Source organism: Trichomycterus rosablanca, chromosome 5 (genome assembly GCF_030014385.1).
Source record: "Trichomycterus rosablanca isolate fTriRos1 chromosome 5, fTriRos1.hap1, whole genome shotgun sequence".
Lineage (NCBI taxonomy): Eukaryota > Metazoa > Chordata > Actinopteri > Siluriformes > Trichomycteridae > Trichomycterus > Trichomycterus rosablanca.
In genome coordinates this window covers 23114826-23138647 of record NC_085992.1, presented here as the reverse complement: position 1 = coordinate 23138647, position 23822 = coordinate 23114826, and the positions used below count along the sequence as shown (strand labels likewise).

Below are 23822 nucleotides of genomic sequence, written 5' to 3'. Positions count from 1 at the left end.
AGCATATGTTAAGACTTGATCAGTATATCAGATTGCATTAAATATTCTAAAGTAAATAGCAGATTTGATACCCATCAACGTTGTGTAGTGGTAAACTTGGGTTGTGGGGACTGTCTTACGTCCTCCAGTGTCTGTATGGATTTTTTCACATTCCAAAATATGCCACCAGGTTGAATGGCCTAGGTGTGTGATTAATATTTTTGAATTATTGGTTCAGAGTGCAATTTTAACATGTACACATTATGTTGACCCTGTACAGTGTGTACCCCACCTTTGTGCTTAGTGTTCTCATGATAGCTGATCCAGAGCAACCCCAACCCTGATCATGATAAAACAGCTGCTGACAAATAAATAAATAAGAATTGTAACCACATTGCAAAAAGACTGGTTAAAAGCTTTCTTTGATGTGTCTAAAAAATTTAATTAAGCAAAAATTGTATACTGCTGAAAAGCTATGGAAGTGCAGAACATCAACAATGGAATAGTACGCACACAAAGCAGTGATTAGTCACCAGTATTGTGTAATTTGTTACAAAAAAGACTAAATTACTTGTGCAAAATGTTTGAATCACTGTTGTTGGTAATCTCATATTCTACCTATATATCTTTTTCTTTCGGGTGCTCCCATATTTTGGAGTTGCCACGGTTGATCATTCTTGACTGCATACCCGATTTGGCACAATCTTTACTCCAGATGCCAATCTTGTCACAACCCTTCTTATTTTATTTGGGCCTGGGATCGACACTAAAGGCACATGGTCACATGTCTGCATGGATGCCTGACTCCTGCTGAGATTTGAACCCTGGACTCAGTGGTAGTTGGCTAGTGTGTTTTACCGCTGTGCCACCCGAGCGCCTGTTTATAAAGTTATTATAAATATTATGTCAACATTCTCATGCAACACTCTGTTTGGAGTACAACATGTTTGGAGTGTTGCATGAAGTATCTGTTTGGCTATTTACTTCAACATTTATGTAGTTATACGCTGACCCCAGGGCTGACATTGCAATATAAAGGGAAAAATGGACCATGTAGTATGGGCCATGTAGGAAATGTTGATGCATGAGGCAACTTATTTCCATGATAAACAATATAGGATAGCCTTTTATTATCCCACAGGGGAAATTTGCAACGTTACAGCTACTTAAAGAGATATAAAAGTGTTTATACATTTATGATTTTGGCATTTTAATTTATTTAATTATGTCAACAACATCAAAATGTTTTTGACCAACCGCTGACAAAGCCAGACTGCACCTTGGTTGGGAAAGGCTTGTTTAAGGTAAAATAACCATGACACCTAAATATCCACATAGCCAATATGAAATATATGCTCCAAAAACCGGATTGTCATGGTTATGTTTTCTTGTCAGATTGCCCTCAGCGGGAGCTCTAAGGAATTTGACAGGCATCATGCTGTCTCCTTTTGATGTGTTAATAGTGTAGCATGTATGCCAAAGTGAGACTAATTGAATTGTGTTGCAGGGGTGCAGATCATTTCAGGCCATGGCCATAAACATGTAATGGGATTTTTGGGTAACATATTTTGGGTTCTTTATTTCTTTTGCTTTAACAGAAACCCTGAATGCTCAAAATGGATCGATCAGAATGTCACCATCTAAGCTCAGGTAAGCAGTGTTGGATTTCATTTCTAATGACTCACTATTTTTGTTCCCTGAGGGATAAAGATGTTCAGCCTTAAGTGTAAACTGCTGTCTTTTTGTCCTTAGCTACAACCACAAAGCACTGCAGTGTCTGCACCAAAGCACCATAACAGCTTTTTATGTTTGGATTGTTATATTTGAGCTCTTTACTAAAGGTTTTTGAAGGATTTTGTAGACACGACAGGCTTTGAAAGCAACGCACTGAGCAGTATTGCATGAGTCACTGTCCTCTTTTGAAGGCCACCAGCGATTTTTAATGACTGCAGATTATTTTGGTACACATGCATTTTCTCCTAGTGAATCAAATAACTACATAATTAAAGCATTCTATAACAGGTGTGTGCCAGGTGTACAAGTAACTTTTTCTGCAATTTCCCCACCGCCGCAGACTTAATCTTTCCTTAGCCGCTGCAGAATCCAACAGCTGTAGACTCCAACCCTGACTGTATTGCATATGGAGAGCCACGCTGAGCTCCATGTGATGGTCATAAACCTAAAGGGCTACTCCATGTACAGTTCGCCCTCACAATGTCCAACAGGGGGCGTCTTGCCAATCCCGACTAGACAATGATAGCATCATTTATGGGGCTACAAGGAGGACCTATATGCAACCTCTAAATTCCATTCCTCACCATGGTCTAAGACCAGCCCTATGAGTTTTCAGAACAGCTCAGCTGGAAAGCTTATATGTAGAAGCAGATGAACCTTCAAAGGCACCAATTAGCCTGCAATACATTGTTAAACTCCTAGACTACAGACAAAACTAAATCTAGAAAACATCCACATCCTAAAGGACACTTTAATAAAAGCACACACAATAAGAACTCCCTCTGTGGAAATGTATAAAGTCATTTTTACTACTGACTGTATATAAATCTGCACCCATGTGTTTCTGTTCTGGAGCCATCAGTGTAGATTTAGTGATTTGGGTAGTTTCCACTGATGTTATAAAACTGCTTTTGGTAGGTCATGGGGAGGTGTTTTGTTTTGGGTCTCAGTTAGTTTAAAAATGACTTTATATACATGACTTTATATACATACTTATATACATGACTTTATATAAATGTATATAAAGTCATTTTTAAACTAACTGAGACCCAAAACAAAACACCTCCCCATGACCTACCAAAAGCAGTTTTATAACATCAGTGGAAACTACCCAAATCACTAAATCTACACTGATGGCTCCAGAACAGAAACACATGGGTGCAGATTTTGTAACAACTGACCAACAACACAGCATCCATTTATCCAAACATAGTTCCACCACTGCAGAAGCTTACTCCCTATTACTCACTGTGGACTTCATACAACAAAACAAAAAACATATGTTTTTTAATCTGTTCAGACTCTAAATCCTGCCAACAAACTACGGAATCTCAAACCATCCCATCACTGATAACATTTTCATAAAGCTGGAACAACTAAGAGATGGAAACCACAGAATAATCTTCTGCTGGGTTATCTTGTCACTGCAGGCTACCAGGAAATGAGCAGGCAGGACAGACTTGCAAGAAATACTGCAAGAAAAGAAACTACCAATTGCTACTTTCCATCGTCAGATGCTTTTTCCACAATAAATACATAGCAAAAAACCAAAAGACTAGAAGATAGGAACAGTCAATCAAACCACATGAAATTAGAGAAGACCACACCCAAGAAAATCCTAGATTTGTTGAAACAACTGCATTTAAGACACTTAACATAATTACTGCCGATACATAACTTCTCTATTGAAGCCTTAAACTGTAAACACAAACAAGAGTATGCCATAGACATTGTCTATTGTGTCTATTAAGTGGCAATTAGCCATAAATAACCTTGCTGTCTCTGTTCTGAATAACGGAAGCAAAATTCTGACTCCAAAGCTTAAACTGTAGTTCTTTCTGTTCTCATTAGCTAGTGCTGGAAGCTTAGCAATACATATACAGCCATGTTGTAGAGTTTTTTGTAAGGTACCATCTGCCTGCTCTTTTTTTTTAGGGAGAGATGCCTCTACCCACTTCAGCTCGCTCTGGAGTCCAAAAACCCCAAGCTGGCACAAACTGCTCTTGCAGGAATGCAGGTAAGGCAGGGCATTTTTAAAAATTTGTTTAACCAGATTTTTTAGCACAATGGGAAAATTAAAGCCTGTTTAAATGACCTTTATATTTTTATGGACTGGATACGATACTGCTGAGAATTCTGAGATTTCGTCTTTGTCTTTTGAGATTTTGCTATGACATCCAGCAAGTTCCCGGAGCAAACCACTCAGTGAAGCTCTGTCACAAGCGGATCAACGATTGAAAAAAGATGTCTTAGTTGATACCATTGAGTTTTGTTTGAAGCAGATACAATTGGGTCAAGCAGCAGACGAAACATGCTAGGCTGTGAAACATTATTGTTAAGCTGGCTGACCTGAGAAACACGCTGTCTACAAAAAGATCTAAAACTTTTTTGGCAGGTTGGAGCAGGGGTGGGGAGTTCAGAAAAGAAAGCTACATGAGAAATCGTTCACATATACAGTATGTCTGCTAAATAAGAACCATTTATACAGAAGCTACATTTGCATTTTCAGCATTTAGCAGACACCTTCATCCAAAGTGACTTACAGTACTGTGACAGTATACAGTCCAAGCAATTGAGGGTTAAGGGCCTTGCTCAAGGGCCCAACATCAGCAACCTAGTACTGAGAAAATATCCTTCGTAATAAATCTTTGCTCAATCTTTTTCAGAAGATTCTGTGTGAGGATCGCTTTGTTGCCGTGGAATCAGAAGTGCCAGAAAAGCAGCTGTTGAATCAAATGCTGGAGGTTGTAAGCGTGACGCCCTCCCTTCACGAAGACTTGCAGGTTGAGGTCATGAAGGTCAGTCATTTATCTCTATGCAATCAAAAATCAAATCAACATCTTTTGTTTGAACCTTTTTACTGCTATGCTCCATGTGATTTGTGGAGCATTACAGAGATGGTAACATTTCCGGTTGTAGGGTAAGCTGTGCGCGTTTTGTGCTGCTGCTCCTGCCGGTGCTTCTTTTTCTCTGTTTCGTGTGCTTTATAATTTTCGTTTTTGTGACCTGTTTTTTTTTCTGGATTTTCTGCTTTGACTCTTCGCTTTTTCTGGATCATGACTAACGCTAAGCCTTCCACTTTTGCCGGTTGCTATGTGCTTGTGTGCGAGCTCTCTTCACATAGGCCGTTCCTTTAGCTTCAACATGGGTGAATGAACTTCACTTCTCTCAATCTGTTGTTTACTGCCAGTCCGGCTTTAGTTACGTCCATTGCTGATTACCGGTCTGTGGTTCTGGTTGTGTCTCGGGCTAACGCAGCCTAGCTTTTAGCTTTTAGCTTCCCGGTATTTTTATGTGGAGATTGTATGGCTAGCGGTTGGATTCATGTAGGTCTTCTGCTTGCGCGAGCCTACTTGTACCTGCACGATTTCTTGGAACTGTTATGTTACCTTATTTTTTGTCTGGATCACTCACCTGTGGATTATTCGCCTAGTCATGTGGCAGCTGGCGGATTTTAAAGAAATCTCTCAGCGTGTTTACTCCTTGGCTGAACTTTATCATCTATGCTCTTCATATCGTCTTGACTCCACAACTTACTATTTATGTCATTCCATTGGCATTACACGTGTTTTAAGTGAGGTCCCACGATCCATATCTCTGTGCACCTAGGCTGAGTGGTCGTGGTGGGGGTCTAGCCGTCTTCTTTAGCAGTAAATTAAAAATAAATATGTGTAAGATGTAGAAACGGCTCATTTTGAGTACATGGCTCTTAGGATCTTGGGCCCTAGTCCAACTGTTGTACTATTAGTTTACCGTCCCCCTAGCAACCCCCTCATTGACTCCTGTGGGAGTCAATGTTTTTTTTACATCCTGCCCCTTGGTGAAATATTTTGTCATCATGGGTTGAATTTTCACTGCTACGTTGACGACACCCAGGTTTATCTAAACCTTATACCATCTGATCCATTTCCACCCCCATCCCTTACCGAGTGCATCCGGGATCTTAACTCATGGCTGTGTGCGAACTTTCTTCTACTGAATGCCCATAAGACTGAGTATCTCATTATTGGCTCTAAATCCGCTGTCTCTTCTCTCTCTAACACATCCCTCACTATTGCTGGTATCTCTGTTCAGTCTTCTTCCAAGGCACGTAATCTTGGGGTGCTGTTCGACCCTCTCCTGCCACTGGAGCCACATATAAGTTCATTGGCAAAGTCTGCCTTCTTCCAGCTTCGAAAGGTCACTCGTCTGCGTCCGTTCCTATCTTTTAAAGCTGCTGAGACCCTAAACTGGACTACTGCAATTCTCTCCTCTATGGACTTTCCCTCCAATCCTTGCAGATTGCTCAGAATGCTGCTGCCCGAGTACTGACCCGGTCAAAAAAACATGACCATATCACCTCGGTACTTGAACAACTTCATTGGCTTCCAGTCAATTGTACGGCCTTTATAGCAATGGATGGGCTTGTAAAGAGATGTAGACACATCTCATGTAAAAGTAAAGCAAACAGGAGGCACCAGATCACAATTTGGAGCGTGACAACAAAGGTCTGAATAACTGAATACATGAATCATCAATTACAATTATGACATTATCAATTTGTAACTTGTGTGTCTTTTTGTCAGGTTTTGTTGTGTGTCACCTACTCCTCCAGCTTTGAGATGACTGGAAACAACATTTTAAAAATTGCTGAGGTAAGACTTCTACAACCGAAACAAAAAACTCTTAAATTCTGCCCATTTAAGCAGTTGAGCACAAGGTTGTTGTGTGTTATTGCAAATAACATTACAGCTGTGATTTTGTAGCAGGCACAAGACAACCTTAAGTGTTCTATTGCTTTTATAGTATAGTTTCCCATCAGTGTTTATTTTAAAACTTTTACTTTTATGTATATTTGCCTTTTGTGCTTTTTTACTAGCTTTTGTAGCCAAAGTATTTAGTGCTTTATATATTATGTGCTAGTAGCAGATAATCAGTACCTAGTTTTTAATTAACCAAACATTTCTGGATCAGGTTTTATTTTTAATGTTTATGAAGTAACATACAAATTAGCATCTTGTTTCATTGGTGTGACAATCCAGAATGTCAAGATGACCCCAATGCATGTTGGTGTTTTAATAAATTAAGTGTCTGGATGTGTTGCAGCTGTGTATTCAGATCTACACACCGAGCTGCCATCAGCGCAGCATCAACACTGCAGTGAGAGCTACACTCAGTCAGATACTAGGGGATCTCACTCTTCAACTGCACCACAGAAAGGACGGCTCGGTAGGCCATTCGACTCAAAGAACACGAACACACACACACACACAAACAAATGTAATGACAACAATAGAATTCAGAACAACAGTTCTGATATAATTTATGTAGCCAGAGTAGAATCGTCAGACTATTATCCACAGTGGTTAATAAAACTACTCTTTACTACCGTAGGTAGCAGAAAATCTTATAATGCACAACACATCAAACCCTGGAAGTGGCCGGTTTACAATAACAGATGGCCACATTGGATTCTACTTCTGCCAGCCACAACCTGCTATCTGGGGCTACAGTGAGCAGTGTGTAGGTTTATTAAAACTGGCCAAAAATGACCTGGACTAATAAACGCTGATTTTAAAAGTCAACTGTTAATGGAATCACTGTGCAGCTGTAAAAGACAGGACAGGACATTCAATTTTCTCATATTTTATGAAAAATAAGGCACAAAGAGATCACAATTAATAGCTAATAAAGACTGCCTTTTATTTATTGGTGTTTAGGTTTGTACATGCATGTGTGCATATATTTCGAAATTAGATTCAGTTACTTTATCATATTTAACAAATGCATAGAGATTTTAAAACTTTTACATTTGGATTTAAATAAAATTTGGATTTGGATGGTGCTGCCAGAACACCACAGGAAAGTGTTCAAATTCATCAGTTCGAATCATAGCAGTGCCACTGACCTGGCTGGGTGTCACAAACACAATTGGCCATGACTGAGAGATGGAAGGTTAGTAAGGGCACTGCAATATGCAATCCCAAGGACTCTCTCTTGCAATACAGTTCTTGTGTGGGATTCTAACACTGGCAAGTGATGAACTGCCACGTATTTGAAACATGTTAGTGTGGGCGTGTGGTAATCTGGAAAATTTGGGACATTTTGTGAAAAGCAATAAAACAAGAATCTGATTTGTCATATCTGTGATTTAAATAAAGGTTTAAGAAAATTAACAAAATCAAAGGAAAAGATTTCCAGTATTATCACTGACCATTAAATATAGAATTTCATGTCTGCAACACACTTAAGAGGTGAGACAGGCAGGTTTGTATTAGGGCTGGTACCAATCTGATATTGGCCCAAATCACTGCATCGGATATCGGAAGGAAAAAAAACGTGTAATTCGATCCGATACTGTTGCTTAATGTAAATAACACTTAATGTAAATAAGGCCATTGTTTGTGTGTAAAGCAAATAACACACAAAGATACGTTCCAACAGAGCGCCGTTTATTGCCAGCTCACTCTGCAACTGCCACAACTTGATGACAAAATGAACATGTGCCACTGATCTACAACTCATCCGCAACAGCCATTCAGAAATTAAAACACACTGATCTACTAAAGCTTTTAGCATTTAAAAAAATCTTATACTACTGCCACATCTAAAAACACTGTTTAAACACAATAAAAATCGCTTTATGTAATCTTGTCCCAGCTTGGAGATCTCTCACATCCTCAACGATTAATCCATTAGTGTTATGAAATAAAACAAACTAAACCGTTTCCCGTTTAGTCTTTTAATAGTTTTGTAGTTTTTTTAATAAGTCCGCTTTGGTTTTTAATAATCTAAAAACGCGACAGAACTTTAACAGAAAATCTCAACTCTGCATCAATTCTAATTGGTCCATCGCGTTTGATTGACATCCACATCTTCCAATTGTAGACACTTTTGTTAAACAAGCCAAAAATGCTGCTAAATGTTCTGTGTGTAAAAGTTAAAATAAAAAAGCAGTTTTGTGTAAGTGTGATGTTGTAGGTTCTGTATTTATTCCTTTATTTATTTATTATTTTTACAGTCTGAGTATTATTATTTAAATAGCTAGTCTAACCATGGGGCATTGAGACATGTATTATTACTGCTTAGTTGTTTGAGAGGAGAAATGACGGTATCGGATTGGTATCGGTATCGGCAGATACTCAATTTGCAGTATCAGTATCGGACATAAAAAAGTGGTATCGAGTCAGCCCTAGTTTGTATTATAAACACATCTTATTTCTACACCTTTAAAAACATGTTGCTGGTTTTAAGTGCTTTGTTCTGTGCTTTAGACTGCAGATGGACTGGAGTCTTCGGTGCCAACATACCAGCGCAAAGGTACAGGTATTTAAGTTCATTAACACCTGAACTGAAAACAAAACTGCAACTAACCAAGTTCATGAGTTACTAATAAAGAAACTGGCAGAATTGTTTTTTTGAAAGGTACACTTTTTTGCCAAATCTATGTGGACATGCCACATGAGCTTGTTCTATTCCGGGACCATTGGCATAAATATGGAGTTGTCACCCCTTCCTCTTTGTCTGAGGGAATTTTGAATTTGTGAGGACAAGATGTCCTGTTGGACAAGAAGCCCTGACTCACAGTTAATATTGCAATTCCAAGATATTGCAAAGGTGTTCAACGATGTTGAAGTCAGGACTCTTCTTTCTTTCATCAAACCATGTCTTTTTGGACCTTGCTCAGTATTTAGGGGCATAATCTTGTGTATAGTGTATAGTTGTGATTGATTTCATACACCTGTTAGTGATGGGTGTGGTGGAAACGTTACTTTTGGTAACAGGGTTGTTATATATATATATATTTACATTTACATTTTCAGCATTTAGCAGACGCTTTTATCCAAAGCGACTTACACAGTGAGCGGAACACAATGAGCAATTGAGGGTTAAGGGCCTTGCTCAGGGACCCAACAGTGGCAACTTGGTGGTGGCGAGGCTTGAACCGGCAACCTTCTGTTTACTAGTCCAGTACCTTAACCACTGAGCTATCACTGGCCCACATATGTATATATGTATATGATTAATTTGACTTTAATTTACAGCTAATGTGTGTTTGTGTGTGTATGTGTGTGTGTGTAGATGTCTCTCCCACCACAGCAGCTCTATATGATGATGTGGTGAATATTCTCACTTTGTTCTGTGAAAAGCTGGAGTCTGTTCCAAGGTAAGGCCATGTTGTGTACACTGAATAATGTAATAATTAATCATTTGGCATATTTTGTATGTGTATGTCTGTAATATTGGTGTATTGGTTTACCTGTAGTCACCATGCTATGATTCTGTTTTGTTTCTGCTGTCCCAAATAGTGAGAACCAGCTGCTGCAGTTGCTGTATCTGGAGTGCATCTTAGCCATGCTCAGCAACTGCCCTCCCACAATGCACCTTCACCGCAAATTCACAGATCTCGTCTGGTAAAGCTCTATTTGCAATATTTAATTGGCTGTACTAATGATCTTTAATCCAAGAATATAAATTGATAAAAATCCTGCATAAACTTTCAACAAGTTCCATCAGATTTTTTAGGTTATTGATAATTGCTTATCAGCTGGTGAGTCCTAACGATGTGGGTTTAATCATTGCGTTACTGTATGTATGAATTTCGGCATGTTTTTCCCATGTCCACGTGGGTTTGTGCTGAAGGCTTCTAGTTACTCAGCTTTAGCTGCACCCACACTACTGCCTCATATACAGTAGACTACCAATTGCTACCTTCAACACACATAAAGAGATTTACCTCTTCTTTTCACAAGCCAGTGGCGGACATAACAGCCAGTAGTGTCCGTAGAGCGTCTTGCCAGGCCGGGGTTACTACAGGGTTAGAATATGCGCTACCCAAGCTCTTACATTTCATAACAAATTTGGAGGTTCCAGATGTTCCTCCATGCCAAATTCCCCAAACCATGTCTGTATGCACATTGTTTTGTACACAGGGGTGCAGTCATGCTGGAACAGGAAAGGGCTTTCCCTGAAATCTTGTGTCAAAGTTTTATTCATTTTATACCCCATTTTAGAGATGGTGGCTCAGTGGGTAGCACTGTCGCCTCACAGCAAGAAGGTCCTGGGTTCGATTTCCGGGTGGAACGGTCCGGGTCCTTTCTGTGTGGAGTTCTCCCCGTGTCTGCGTGTCCTCCCACAGTCCAAAAACTTGCAAGTGGTGATATGGAGATACAAAATTGTTCATGACTGTGTTTGACATTAAAGGCTTGAACTGATAAATCTTGTGTAACCAGTAACTACCAAAGTGTGTAAAACATGACGTTAAAACCCCAATAAATAAAATAAATAGCTCATTTCTAGAAAGAAATGGTACATTTTTCTAAAACGACAACTGTAATTTGTTAAATGGCTTGAGCTTTTATATAACTGATAAGCTGTAGGTGGCACATTCTGTAGTTTTAATTAATTAACAAATTACCGATTTTAGTTTTTATTGCATTTTTAGACAGTGTCCTAACTTTTCTATAAATGGAGTTTGTACTTTGGTCATATAGTTTATTTTTCTGGGCTGGGTAAATAAAATCCCCAGTACTAAGAAATATGAGCAGTCTATGTTTTAATCATTTGTTCAGGAAGCAGCTGTGTCCAGTTCTGGTGGTGATTATGGGAAACCCTGTCAATGACAAGACCATCACTTCAGCTCATGGTACTCCATCACAGGAGGTGGATGCCACGTCCGGCCCAGGGGTGAGCGATCAGGGCCGGGGTTCTGGCTGCTCTTCCAGTGCCCCCGCCATGATCGGACCCGTGATCCGCACCATCTGCTACATTGCAGCCGAGCTGGTGCGTCTCGTAAGCTGTGTGGAATCCATGAAGCCTGTGCTGCAGTCTTTATACCACCGCATGCTGCTCTACCCGCCACCACAGCACAGAGTGGAGGCCATGAAGATCATGAAAGAGGTAAAGCCACCATAAATCCTTAGCTATCAATAACTTTTATTAATGGAGAAATGTTCATATTTTAATAAACAATCTTACCACCAGATACTTGGAAGTCCACAGCGCTTGTTTGATCTGGCTGGCCCATGTGTGCTTGAGCCTGAGCCCAGGAAGAGATCCTTCACTAAGAGGAAGTCGTATCTTGACCTGTTTAAGTTGTAAGTGTGACTCTACCAACAAATAAACAAATCAGTAACCTGGGTGCCGGTTTTGTGTGCAGGCATTACAATTGTCATTATATTGCTAAACACATAGGCTATAGGTTTTATTATTATTATCATTATTATTATTATTTTTTGCATTTTTCCTAATTTTCCTCCTAATCTAGTCGTATCCAATTACCCGATTGCATTATGCTTCCTCTCTACTGATGTTGATCTCCACCCTGGTTGAGGAGAGCCGAGACTAACAAGTGATGCAGTAGCCGAGTGCATCTTTTCACTTTCACGAGGGGAGTTCATATGCGGATCAGCATTGTGTAGGAGAGAAACACCCTGATCAATGCATTATTCCTCATCTCTGTGCAGGTGCCATTAATAAGCCAGCAGAGGCTGTAATTGCATCAGTTATGAGGTCCCGTCCAGCACCCCCCCCAGAACAACAACCAATCGTTGTTCGTGTAGGCACCCAGCCTGGTGGCAGAGCTTAGCTTAGAACCGACGAGTTCGAAATACCTAGCTTTTATTATTTTTAGTATTATTTTGTGACCATGTTTCTTCTCCCATCAATCAAAAAAATTAAAAAAAACATTTTTTTTATTTGTATAATGCTAGCGATGGTGCTAGAGCGTGTGGAACAGCAACCTTCGATCCCTTCAAATGTCACTTTGTGTGTGGATTTCTTGTTTTCCATGTCTGTTTGGGTTTCCTCTGTCTGATCTGGTTTCCTGCTACACTAAATTAAAGCAAGTGAGTAAATGTCTGAGTGTGGGTTGCCCTGGAATGATTTGGTGGCCTGTCCAGGGTGAACACCTGCCAGGAACCACTGGACCCACAGCTCAGGATGAAGCTCTCTCTGAAAATAAATAATAATAAAACACTAAAGCAAGTTTGACTTTAGACAGTTGAAAAGCTTATTTGCACTGACCAGAGATGGATTCGTATTGAGAGCTTTACTGGATAATTAGGTACAAGCTACTGTGCCCTTCCACTACTCATGCCGACACATCAGACAGACTGTAGTAGAGTATTAGATGTTGCAGCAACAGGTGATTTCCCCATTCATCCTTTTACTCCCTCAGACACAGCCAAGTGTGTATGTTGGGTGTCCCTTCACGCTAATAGCACCACCAAGACTTCAACTCAAAAATCTCAAAAATGGGTTTTTAGAGGTAATAGACCAGTGTAATAGTCTACTGCATCACTCATGCCCCAACATCCCTAGTTTTAGATAATTCAAAACACGGGACCAGGAAATGTTCTTGCCCAGTGGTTTGGCCTAAAATGATTGGTTACAAAAGCTAATATTAATAAAGGATATAGTTTAATAGGATTCTGAGGACCGCTCAGGTGGCGCAGCAGTAAAAACACATGCTGGAACACCAGAGCTGAGATCTCGAATACATCGCAGGGCTCTAGAGTGCGACCAATTTGGGTCGCACATGCGACCTAATTTCTCAATGGTGCGACTAAAAAAAATCTCAGGTCGCACCGGTGCGACCAGGCGTCCGAGGGAAAAAAAAAACAACAGACACACATTAGGCCAATATCATGGTCTAAACCAATCAGAGATAGTGAAGGGCGGGACAATATTGTAGCGGTGATATGTGAGCGACATTCAGCTCAGCCAATCAGAATGCAGCACCAGGTTTATACACGTGCGTTTGGACTCGCCGGATGTCCCCAGAATGGAAGTTCGGGTTCTGGAGCTCGGCGGTGTAAAGTGTTGTAACGCTCACTTAAGTCCTGACTAAACAGTTAAAGTGACTCTACCCTGTCGTGTGCCTTTATTCCCCCACCTCCACCACCGCACAGCAAAAGACCCGCAGCATCCCCACCGGACAGCGGCTAGGTGAGCCGAGCCTCTACAGTAGCAAGGGGCTAATGCTAGCGGTAAAGTGCCGCGATAGTGAAAGTAAAAACACGACAATATTTTCGTTAAGTAAAATATAAAAATAACTAAAAGACCAAAATATATTACAATAAATGTAGTCAAAATACGCAGTTAGTGCACCGCAAGCGATTTTGGGAATCTGTGTAAAAGATTCAGTAAAGCCGATAATATAATGCACTGCATACACACACAAACATATACATATAATTTTAAATATACACACACATATAAATAGATATACACACATACATACACATTTACTCTATTATTTTTATAATTTTTATAAGTGCTATAATTAGTCTGTAATACTATAATTAACTGTAAAGAAGACAGTGGCCGGCAATAGTATATTTGTGACTGGTTCTAATACATTTCGAATTGAAAGGCTGAAAAAGCCCAATGCATCTATAAAACACATTACATGCCGCGATAAATGCACTGCCCAAGTGTCCCCTCTCCCCACTGCCCTTCATTGTCAGGCAGCAGAAAACAGATCATCAGACGAGGCCATGTTGACCAGATTGTTAGTTATTTCCAAGTCAATATTGCCTGTATGGACAGTGATTAAAAAAAAAAAAAAAAGTGAACCTGTAAAACTGCGGTGTTAAATGCGATGCGGTCGAAAATTTGGGTGCACCTAACTTTTGTGCTGGTGCACCTAAGAAAAAAAGTTAGGTGCACCAGTGCAACCAGTGCAAAACGTTAGTCTAGAGCCCTGCATCGTATCGAGTCTCAGCTCTGCCTGCCGGCCGGGCTGAGCACCCACGTTAACAACGATTGGCCTGTTGTTCAGACAGGGGTAGGATATTAAAGCCGGATAGGGACTCCCTCATAACTAATGCAATTACGACCTCTGCTGGCTGATTGATTGATGGCGCCTGCACAGAGACGGGAAAAGAGTGCTGTCAGGGTGTGTCTCTCCGTACACTGTGCTGATCCGCATTGCACTCGTCGAAGTGTAGGTGACAAAATGCATACGGCCGCTGCCCACGTGTCGGAGAGGGTGTGGGTTAGCTTCGTTCTCCTCAATCAGAGCGGGGATTGGCATTGGTGGAGAGGAAGCATGACGCAATCGGGCAATTGGACGTGCTAAAAAGGGAGAAAAAGGGGAGAAAATGCATAAACAAAATATAAATCAAATAAAATAAAGGATTCCAAGGTTGACATTCTGTTTCCTTAGGGTGATGGATGGCATGACTGAGGCTTGCATAAAGGGTGGCGTTGAGGCCTGCTATTCCTCTGTTTCTTGCGCCTGTGCTCTTCTTGCTGCCCTGGATGAGCTCAGCCAGGGAAGAGGATTACAGATGGACCAGGCACAGCTTTTGCTCCGTCGCTTAGACGATTTGAAAGAGGGGGCAGAGTTGGAGCTAAACGAGGCTGACTTTTGGAGGCAGCGGCACGTTCTGTCATCTGAGCGAGCTGCCTGGGAGGCTGGCCTTTCTCAATGCAGCCCAGATATCAGTATCAGCGTCACTACCGACACAGGACAAACGACTTTGGAAGGGGGTTTGGGCAGAACCACTCCAGAAGATTGCATGGATGATGCACACCTACCTTCACCATCCTTTTGTGGGGGCGCAGCAGGGGAGAGTGGCGCTCCACCGGATGTGGTTCAGCGCAGCCATGCCCTGGCCTACCCTGACCTGACTAACTTCCTGTCAGTAGAGTCCCGCACACGTTCACATGGCTCACGCTACAGCGAGAGCAACTTCAGCGTCGATGAGCAGGAGCTCTCGCGCACAGAATTCGACTCATGCGATCAGTTCTCCACTGCTGCTGAGAAAGACTCTGGGCGGTCGGATGTCTCTGATGTGGGCTCAGACAACGGCTCGTTGGCTGACGATGAGCAGACCCTGAGGCAAGGGCCCGCCCACTGTTCACTACACACCGCTGCGCTCTCACTTAAGCTGCTCAAGAATCAAGAAGCAGACCAACAAAGTGCACGCCTGTTCGTCCAGTCACTGGCTGCACTTCTACCACGTCTACTCGTCCTGCAATGCCCCACTGATGTGGATGTAGCACTTCAGAACTTCTCCTCCACATTCTGCTCAGGCTTGCAAGCAGGTACGTTAACAAATACACTAAATATGGCTTTAGGTTACTTGACCACACCCATTATTAACATCAATATACACCGATCAGGCGTAACATTATGACCACCTTCCTAATATTGTGTTGTTCCCCCTTTTGCTGCCAAAACAGTCCTGACCCGTTGAGGCATGGACTCCACCAGACCCCTTAAGGTGTGCAGTGGTATCTGGCACCAAGATGTTAGCAGCAGATCTTTTAACTCTTAAGTTGTGAGGTGGGGCCTCCATGGATCGGACTTGTTTGTCCAGTACATCCCACAGACGCTCAATTGGATTGAGATCTGGGGGATTTGGAGGCCAAGTCAACACCTCAAACTCGTTGTTGTGCTCCTCAAACCATTCCTGAATTATTTTGCTTTGTGGCAGGGCACATTATCCTGCTGAAAGAGGCCACAGCCATCAGGGAATACCATTTCCATGAAAGGGTGTACATGGTCTGGAACAATGCTTAGGTAGGTGGTACGTGTCAAAGTAACATCCACATGGATGACAGGACTTAATACGCAACAAACTGTGATGCATTGTGTATTCTGACACCTTTCTATCAGAACCAGCATTAACTTCTTCAGCAATATGAGCTACAGTAGCTCATCTGTTGGATCAGATCACACGAGCCAGCCTTCAATCACCACGTGCATCAGTGAGCCTTGGTCGCCGGTTTACTACTGTTCCTTTCTTGGACCACTTTTGATACATACTGACCACTGCAGACCAGGAACACCCCACAAGAGCTGCAGTTTTGGAGATGCTCTGACCCAGTCGTCTAGCCATCACAATTTGGCCCTTGTCAAACTCGCTCAAATCCTTACGCTTGCTCAATTTTCCTGCTTCTAACACATCAACTTAGAAGATAAAATGTTCACTTGCTGCATAATATATCCCACCCACTAACAGATGCTGTGATTTAAGAGATAATCAGTGTTATTCACTTCACCTGTCAGTGTTCATAATGTTATGCCTGGTTGGTGTATAAAATCAATATTAAAAATAAATTGTACCATACAGTGGATTCAGAAAGTATTCAGACCGCTTGACTTTTTCTACACTTTATTTTGTTATAACTTACTCATCAATCTAATACTATTACAATCTATTAGAAAAGTGCCACATTTCACGGCAGTCATTAAATAACACTCATAAATTGAATGATAGAATTAATGGAAGCTACAATACAAACCACAGCCTACCTTAATGGTTGAATGTAAACCTAGAACATCCAGCGACGGTCTCAAAGACAAAAATACTCAGCCATGTTTTGACACACATAATTGGTTGGGAGTTTTCCAAACTCAGTTACCCGACTGGTGTTTTTTGCTGCTTTAGACTAACCGATTGCTAACTGAATTGCCGTAGGATTGCTCGAACTCCGTTGGGCTACCTGTTGCACTATGAATTGATTGGACATAGTTTGTAAAGGCAAACAGCTTTGTCTATAAAAGCCTCACAATTTACTTTGTACTGTCACAACAAAAAACAAATTATGAAGTCCAAAGAACTCCCAGACAGAATCTAAAGCAATATATCAGACTTTGAGTGTTGCCAGGATTATGGTGGCCTCAGGTATGAAAAGGAAGAACCTTGACACAACCTTCCTAGAGGCCATCCTGTCAAATTCTGCATCTGGGTAAGAAGGGCCTTGGCCAGCATGTTAAGTAAACAGACATGTAAAGGATTCTGACATTATGAGAGTCACAGTGATTAACAGCAATCTCTATGTCTAGCAAAAAACAGGCATTGCACATCACTTGGCTAATACAATTCCTACAGTGGTACATGGTTCTGGCAGCATAATGATATGAAAGTGCTTGAAAGCAGCTGTACCATGGAGACTTACAAGAGTTGAGGGCTGCCAAATAGAGAAAGAAAACCACCTTCAAAGCACACAAACTCGAGGCCAGACGAGGCCAAAAGTTCACCCTTGAGAGTGACTCAGGGCAAGTCCTAAAATGATGTTGAGTGGCCCAACCAAAGCTCAGACTTAAACTTCATCGTACTGAACATACAGACACGATTGGCTGTGTCTAGGGCTCGGTGGCCAAGGCGCCATGATGGATTGGTGTCCTGGGTGTGTTACTGCATTATTCCTAATGATTTCAGAGAAGCCAGACCCACCACAACCCAAACCAGGAGAAAGCAGTGGTAAAACATGAAAATGAATTTGAATTTATGAACACTAGCATTAAGCCCTTGTTATGATCACTATGTAAGAAGTTTTGTTGTCCTGTTTTACTCCAGGGGGCATGCATTCTCCTGGCTTTGAGGCGAGTGAGAATTTAAGCTGCCAGGCTCTGATGAATGCAGATGGACTATACTTGGTGTCTTACTACGCTCTGCTGCTCAACCTCAAACTGTGCACTTGTGACTTCTACCAACAGAAAGTAACTCCTCATCTTGTCACTTTGGTAAGAACAAAGCGTTTTATCTTATTTTGGCTTAGTTCACAAATTTTACTTTGATTTGTTCTACTTCAGATCCTTAGATATTGAAGTTATTGGGGTTTCACTATTACACTAAATAGTGATACAAAAAGGCTGCTTGGGTGGCGCTGCAGTAAAAAAACGCTATCCAGGGTTCGAATCTCTGCCGTACCATTGGCCGGTCAGGCTTCTGCACAAGTGATTGTCTAGTGTCCTGTGGCTGAGACAGTCTAACCATTGAGGGTGCACTTGTTAGTGCACTCTTGGTGTACTGACATTCTTAGTATAAAAATATGAGCTCCTACAGCATCCCATTTAAAATTCATATGCATTAATATGGAGTTGGTCCTTCCTTTTCAGCCATAACAGTCTCCACTCTTCTGGTAAGATCTTTTACAAGATTTTGAAGTGTGTATTTAAGAATTTTTCCTTAGAGCATTTGTCAGGTTAGACACATGCAAAGAAGCTGACTGTTTTTTTTCACCTGCATGAGGTGGGTTCAGATGGGGATCCACATCACGGGCAGCTAGCGTGTTTTACCGCTGTGCCACCCGTGCCCTCTGCAATCTCCTTTCTAGTTCTAGGTGTTTAATGGGTCTCTCACCTAACCATGTATTTTTGGACTGTTGGACTATCTAGACGCCTAAACTAAATAGATAGTACTGTTCCAAAAATAGTCCTACTTTATGTGTGTAAAGGTCTGACTGACTTAGAATAGCTGGTGTTTGCTCAATCTTAAATTTAAATGTTATTGGTCCTGTATATTTGTAGTTTAACTGCTGATTTGTATTTGTGTATGCATTAGTGGTGGTGTTGTTCATTTACCAGTTTTCGGATGAATGTTTGTCTCTGTAGAAAGAGTTTGTGCATCAGATCCAAAGCAGTGGTGTGCTGGTGGTGCTCTCTCAGGCTTGGATAGAAGAACTCTTCCACCAAGTGATAGAGAGGAACCTGCTGGCCGAGGCTGGCTATTCAGGCTCTCCAGAGGACCACTCACTTCCACTCATCACTATGCTCACAGGTAGCAAACACCTAGTCTGGGAGATGATGAACTTATGTATTAACAGGAATATTTCACAAGAAGATGAATTCTGTTTTGTTGCATTTTTTTTTATATGTGGTGGAAAATAAACTAGGCAGTTTCAGCATAAACATGCCTGTTTACAGACAGGAGTAGGAATAATAATAATGGAGTTTATTTCTATATTTTAAAGTACACGTCACTAAGTGGTACTGAAATCACAATCGTTTTTAACCGACAGCACATAAACGACTTGGCAACTCCTGCAACTCCTTGTAGTTGCTTTCTCCCTAAGTCTTTGTAGATGTGCAGATCAAAGTCTATAAGTAAGCCCTTGCTGAGCAAAAAACTGCAGTTAAAAATAACTGTGCTATGCTATTTGTTGTCAAACAGCAAAAAACAGTGAAGCTTCTTATACTACCAGTAGTCCATAACTTATAATCGCTCCTTAGTGGTGGAAGTAATCCATAACACTCTTAAAGATCAACCGAACACAGACAGCGGTTACAAGCCTAGTCTGGAAATACTTACAAATACAGCTCTAAATCACTTCTTTATTTATAATCAAATCACTGCTTTTTAACTGTAAAATATGTAAAAGCAAGATTTCAGTCCTTGATAATATATAAAAAATTAATGATTGTGTTTTAATGGCATTTCTGCTTTTGCATTGATATAAAGTTGGTATGAAATTTTACTGGTATGGTTATGGGCTATCAAAAACGTTAATTATTATATTCTTAAAGTAACCTTTTTTAGCTGAATTTTAAAAAAGTTGTGACAACAAATAAAAAACAATGCTGCATTAACCTACATTAAATTATAAACTGTCTAAAACACAATGTTAAATTTTTTACCCTGGGAATTTTTAAACCTTATGATTTTTGTGACATTTATTCTCAATTTAATGCCTACAACATATTCCATAAAAGTTTGGACAGAAGCATGGTAACCACAGCTTTAAATCACCTTATTTAAACAAATATTGAAATATTAGATTATTTTACAAGTAGAATATTTATATTAGAATTTACACCGATTAGCCATAACATTAAAACCACCTCCTTGTTTCTACACTCACTGTCCATTTTATCAGCTCCACTTACCACATAGAAGCACTTTGTAGTTCTACAATTACTGACAATTACCTCCATCTGTTTCACTAGATATTTTTTAGCCTGCTTTCACCCTGTTTTTTAATGGTCAGGACCCCCACAGGACCACCACAGAGCAGGTATTATTTGGGTGGTGGATCATTCTTAGCACTGCAGTGACAATGACATGGTGGTGGTGTGTTAGTGTGTGTTGTGCTGGTATGAGTGGATCAGACATAGCAGTGCTGCTGGAGTTTTTAAATACCGTGTCCACTCCTTGTCCACTCTATTAGACACTCCTACCTAGTTGGTCCACCTTGTAGATATAAAGTCAGAGACGATCACTCATCTGTTGCTGCTGTTTGAGTTGGTCATCTTCCAGACCTTCATCAGTGGTCACAGAACGCTGCCCACAGGGCGCTGTTGGCTGGATATTTTTTTTTGTTGGTGGACTGTTCTCAATCCAGCAGTGACGGTGAGGTGTTTAAAAACTCCATCAGTGCTGCTGTGTCTTATCCACTCATACCAGCACAACACACACTAACACACCACCATCATGTCAGTGTCACTGCAGTGCTGAGAATGATCCACCACCCAAAAAATGCCTGCTCTGTAGTGGTCCTGGGAGAGTCCTGAACATTGAAGAACAGCATAAAAGGGGGCTAACAAAGCATTCAGAGAAACAGATTGACTACAGTCAGTAATTGTAGAACTACAAAGTGCTTTTATATGGTAATTGAAGCCGATAAAATGGACAATGTGTGTAGAAACAAGGAGGTGGTTTTAATGTTATGACTGATCAGAATCAGAATCACTTTATTTCGCCAGGTATGTTACACATACAAGGAATTTGCTTTGGTGATACACTCAATGATATACTCAACAGTCCACATAGTAGTACAAACGATACACATAATAGTACAGATAATTACACATGAATGACATGTAACATAGAACATATTTAACAGACCCGACAGCACACGGACTGTTAACCAGTATTTACCAACATTTGCCCAAGAGAACAACTTTGGTTAAAAAGTGTTACAGCTCTGGGGAAAAAGCTGTTAGTGTGTATGGATGTGTTTGTTTTTATTGTCCTGAGTCTTCTGCCAGATGGAAGAGTTTGAAAAAGGTGATGTCCAGGATGAGAGGGGTAATTTTGCCGGCACGCTTCAGCACTCTGCTGTTGTAGATGTCCTGAAGCGTTGGCAGACTACATCCAATGATCCTCTCCGCTGTCTTGATTATACGCTGGAGTTTGGCTCGTTCATGTGATGTTGAGGAACCAAACCAGATGGTGATAGACGATGTAAGGATGGACTCTATTATTGCTGTGTAGAACTGGATCAGCAGACTCTGGGGCAGGTTGAATTTCTTCAGCTGTCTCAGGAAGAACATTCTCTGCTGAGCCCTCTTGGCGATGGAGAGTGTATTTTTTTCCCACTTTAGGTCCCTGGATAAGGTGGTGCCCAGGAACTTAAGTGACTCCACCACTAAGACCATAGAGCCATTAATTGTGAGGGGGTGTAAGGAGGGTGCGTTGCGCCTGAAATCCACCACCATCTCTACAGTCTTTTGTGTGTTGATCAGCAGGTGGTTGTCGCTGCACCAGGAGACCAACTGCTCGACTTACTTTCTGTAGGCAGACTCGTCACCATCGGTTATGAGGCCCACCACAGTGGTGTCATCAGCAAACTTAAGGATCTTTAGAGCTGGTTTCTTAGAAACACAGTCATTGGTATAAAGACTGAAGAGAAGGGGTGAAAGCACACAGCCTTGTGGTACACCAGTACTTAGGTTCCGCTGGTCTGAAATGTGTTTTCCTAGCCGTACCTGCTGTGTCATATTTGTCAGAAAGTCCATGATCCACCGGCAGATGGCATCCGGCACTGACAGCTGGGACAGTTTGACCTGCAGCAGCTCTGGCACTATGGTGTTAAAAGCCGAGCTGAAGTCCACAAACAGAACTCGAGCATAGGTTCCAGGACTGTCGAGATGCTGTAGCATGAAGTGCAGGGCCACGCTGACTGCATCATGGACAGATCTATTTGCTCTGTATGCAAACTGCAGGGGATCTAGTAAAGGATTTGTGATGGTCTTCAGGTAGGCTATGAAGAATTAGCTGAGAAAGGCTGAGAATTGTTCTTATTGTGTTCAAATCTGCGGTAGAACTCGTTCAGGTCGTTGGTGAGTTGACGGTCATTCAGGAGAAGGGGGGTCTTTCGCACCTTGTAGTTAGTGATCTCTTCGAGGCCCCTATTCGATTCCTTATTCAGTGTATATTCAGTGATCGGTGTATATACAGTAGAATATTTGTTCTTTAACTATCCAAGTCATTAACTGTTGTACTTTGTGTTTAGTGGGAGATAGGTGTTCACTGCAGGTATGCATATCTAGCACAGTGCTTCTTGAATATGCTTGCAAGCTATATGCAAAACATGCAAAATGTGGTCTGAAAAGTACTCTGCCTCTTAAGCCTTCTGTTGTGACAGATCCCTAGATTTTTCCACTTTAGCTTGGAGAACACGAGGTCCATTAGTTATATAAACAATATAAAAGGTCAGCTCTTCAGCCACGTCTTTCCACTGTCCACAATTCCATCCAAGCTACGCTAAAAGAAGTCTTGTATGTCTTTGACTGCATAGTACAGTTGAACTTGTATTTGTGAATGTAGTGCTGAACTGTGTTTATTGACTGGTTTATGAGAGTATGGTTTATAGAAATCCCATCCATTGCAGGGCTTTGGCCATATCTCCCCACAGACATAGCCAAGCATGTCTGTCTAGACACCTAGCCAGCCAATAGAATCGCTTAGATTTAAAACTGGTTCTCAGCAGTGGTGTGCTAGCGCAATAGACTGCCACGCCACCCGACTTCCCCCTGGATTGTATTGTTATAGGTAACACTGATGTATCCTTGCTTGAGCTATTTGATTAGCTAAATTATAAAATCTTCATTAATCCAAGTTCTTGCTCTCTTTCTCTTACTCTCAGACATAGACGGCCTTGGCAGCAGTGCTATTGGAGGTCAGCTGATCAGACGCGCCACCTCACAGTCTCCTTTTACAAGTGATAATACCAACAACGACACTGTGTTGGCAGGTACAGTGTATGTTTTTCTGCACCTCGCCCATATGTTTGCTTTAGTAAGTGTGTGTACATAAAGAAGTGGGTGGCAGGGTTTTATTCTGGTTGCCAGCTATCGCCATAGAAACAGGAATGCGTAAGTGTTGGACAAACAAAAGTGTTTTTGTGTTTGAAGAGTTTGTACAGTAGATGGTCTCTTTACTTCCATGCCACTTAAAAATATCAGATTAAATGCAGGGTTTTAGTTTTATACATACACAATTCAGTTTCACTTGAAAAATAGACTCAGTTCTTTATGTTAACGTTTGTTGTCTTACACTGTAGATTTTAAATATAGTACGGTTAGTTTTCTTCTAGTCTAGTTGTTTCCAATTCCCTATTGTAATAACTAGAGATGCATGAGTACCGATACTGGTATCGGGTATTTGCCC

General features: G+C 41.1%; 1 protein-coding gene and 1 long non-coding RNA gene across 2 annotated transcripts in view; one reads left to right on the top strand and one right to left on the bottom strand.

Moving 5' to 3' along the window:
- LOC134314996 (brefeldin A-inhibited guanine nucleotide-exchange protein 3-like) overlaps positions 1-23822 on the top strand; it is a 63004-nt gene that overhangs the window by 2272 nt on the left and 36910 nt on the right. Inside the window, exons 2-15 of the mRNA XM_062995869.1 lie at positions 1578-1629; positions 3649-3730; positions 4380-4511; positions 6279-6347; positions 6799-6921; positions 8967-9012; positions 9775-9859; positions 10002-10106; positions 11265-11592; positions 11677-11789; positions 14864-15747; positions 18009-18175; positions 19046-19211; positions 23299-23406. Of these exons, the coding sequence (XP_062851939.1) occupies positions 1578-1629; positions 3649-3730; positions 4380-4511; positions 6279-6347; positions 6799-6921; positions 8967-9012; positions 9775-9859; positions 10002-10106; positions 11265-11592; positions 11677-11789; positions 14864-15747; positions 18009-18175; positions 19046-19211; positions 23299-23406 (2460 nt within the window). The remainder of the gene's footprint in view (positions 1-1577; positions 1630-3648; positions 3731-4379; positions 4512-6278; positions 6348-6798; positions 6922-8966; positions 9013-9774; positions 9860-10001; positions 10107-11264; positions 11593-11676; positions 11790-14863; positions 15748-18008; positions 18176-19045; positions 19212-23298; positions 23407-23822) is intronic.
- Positions 11452-12011, bottom strand: LOC134314997 (uncharacterized). The gene is made up of 3 exons (XR_010012446.1): positions 11974-12011; positions 11671-11801; positions 11452-11538 (listed from the first exon to the last, which is right to left on the bottom strand). It is a non-coding gene; the product is annotated as an uncharacterized LOC134314997 (long non-coding RNA).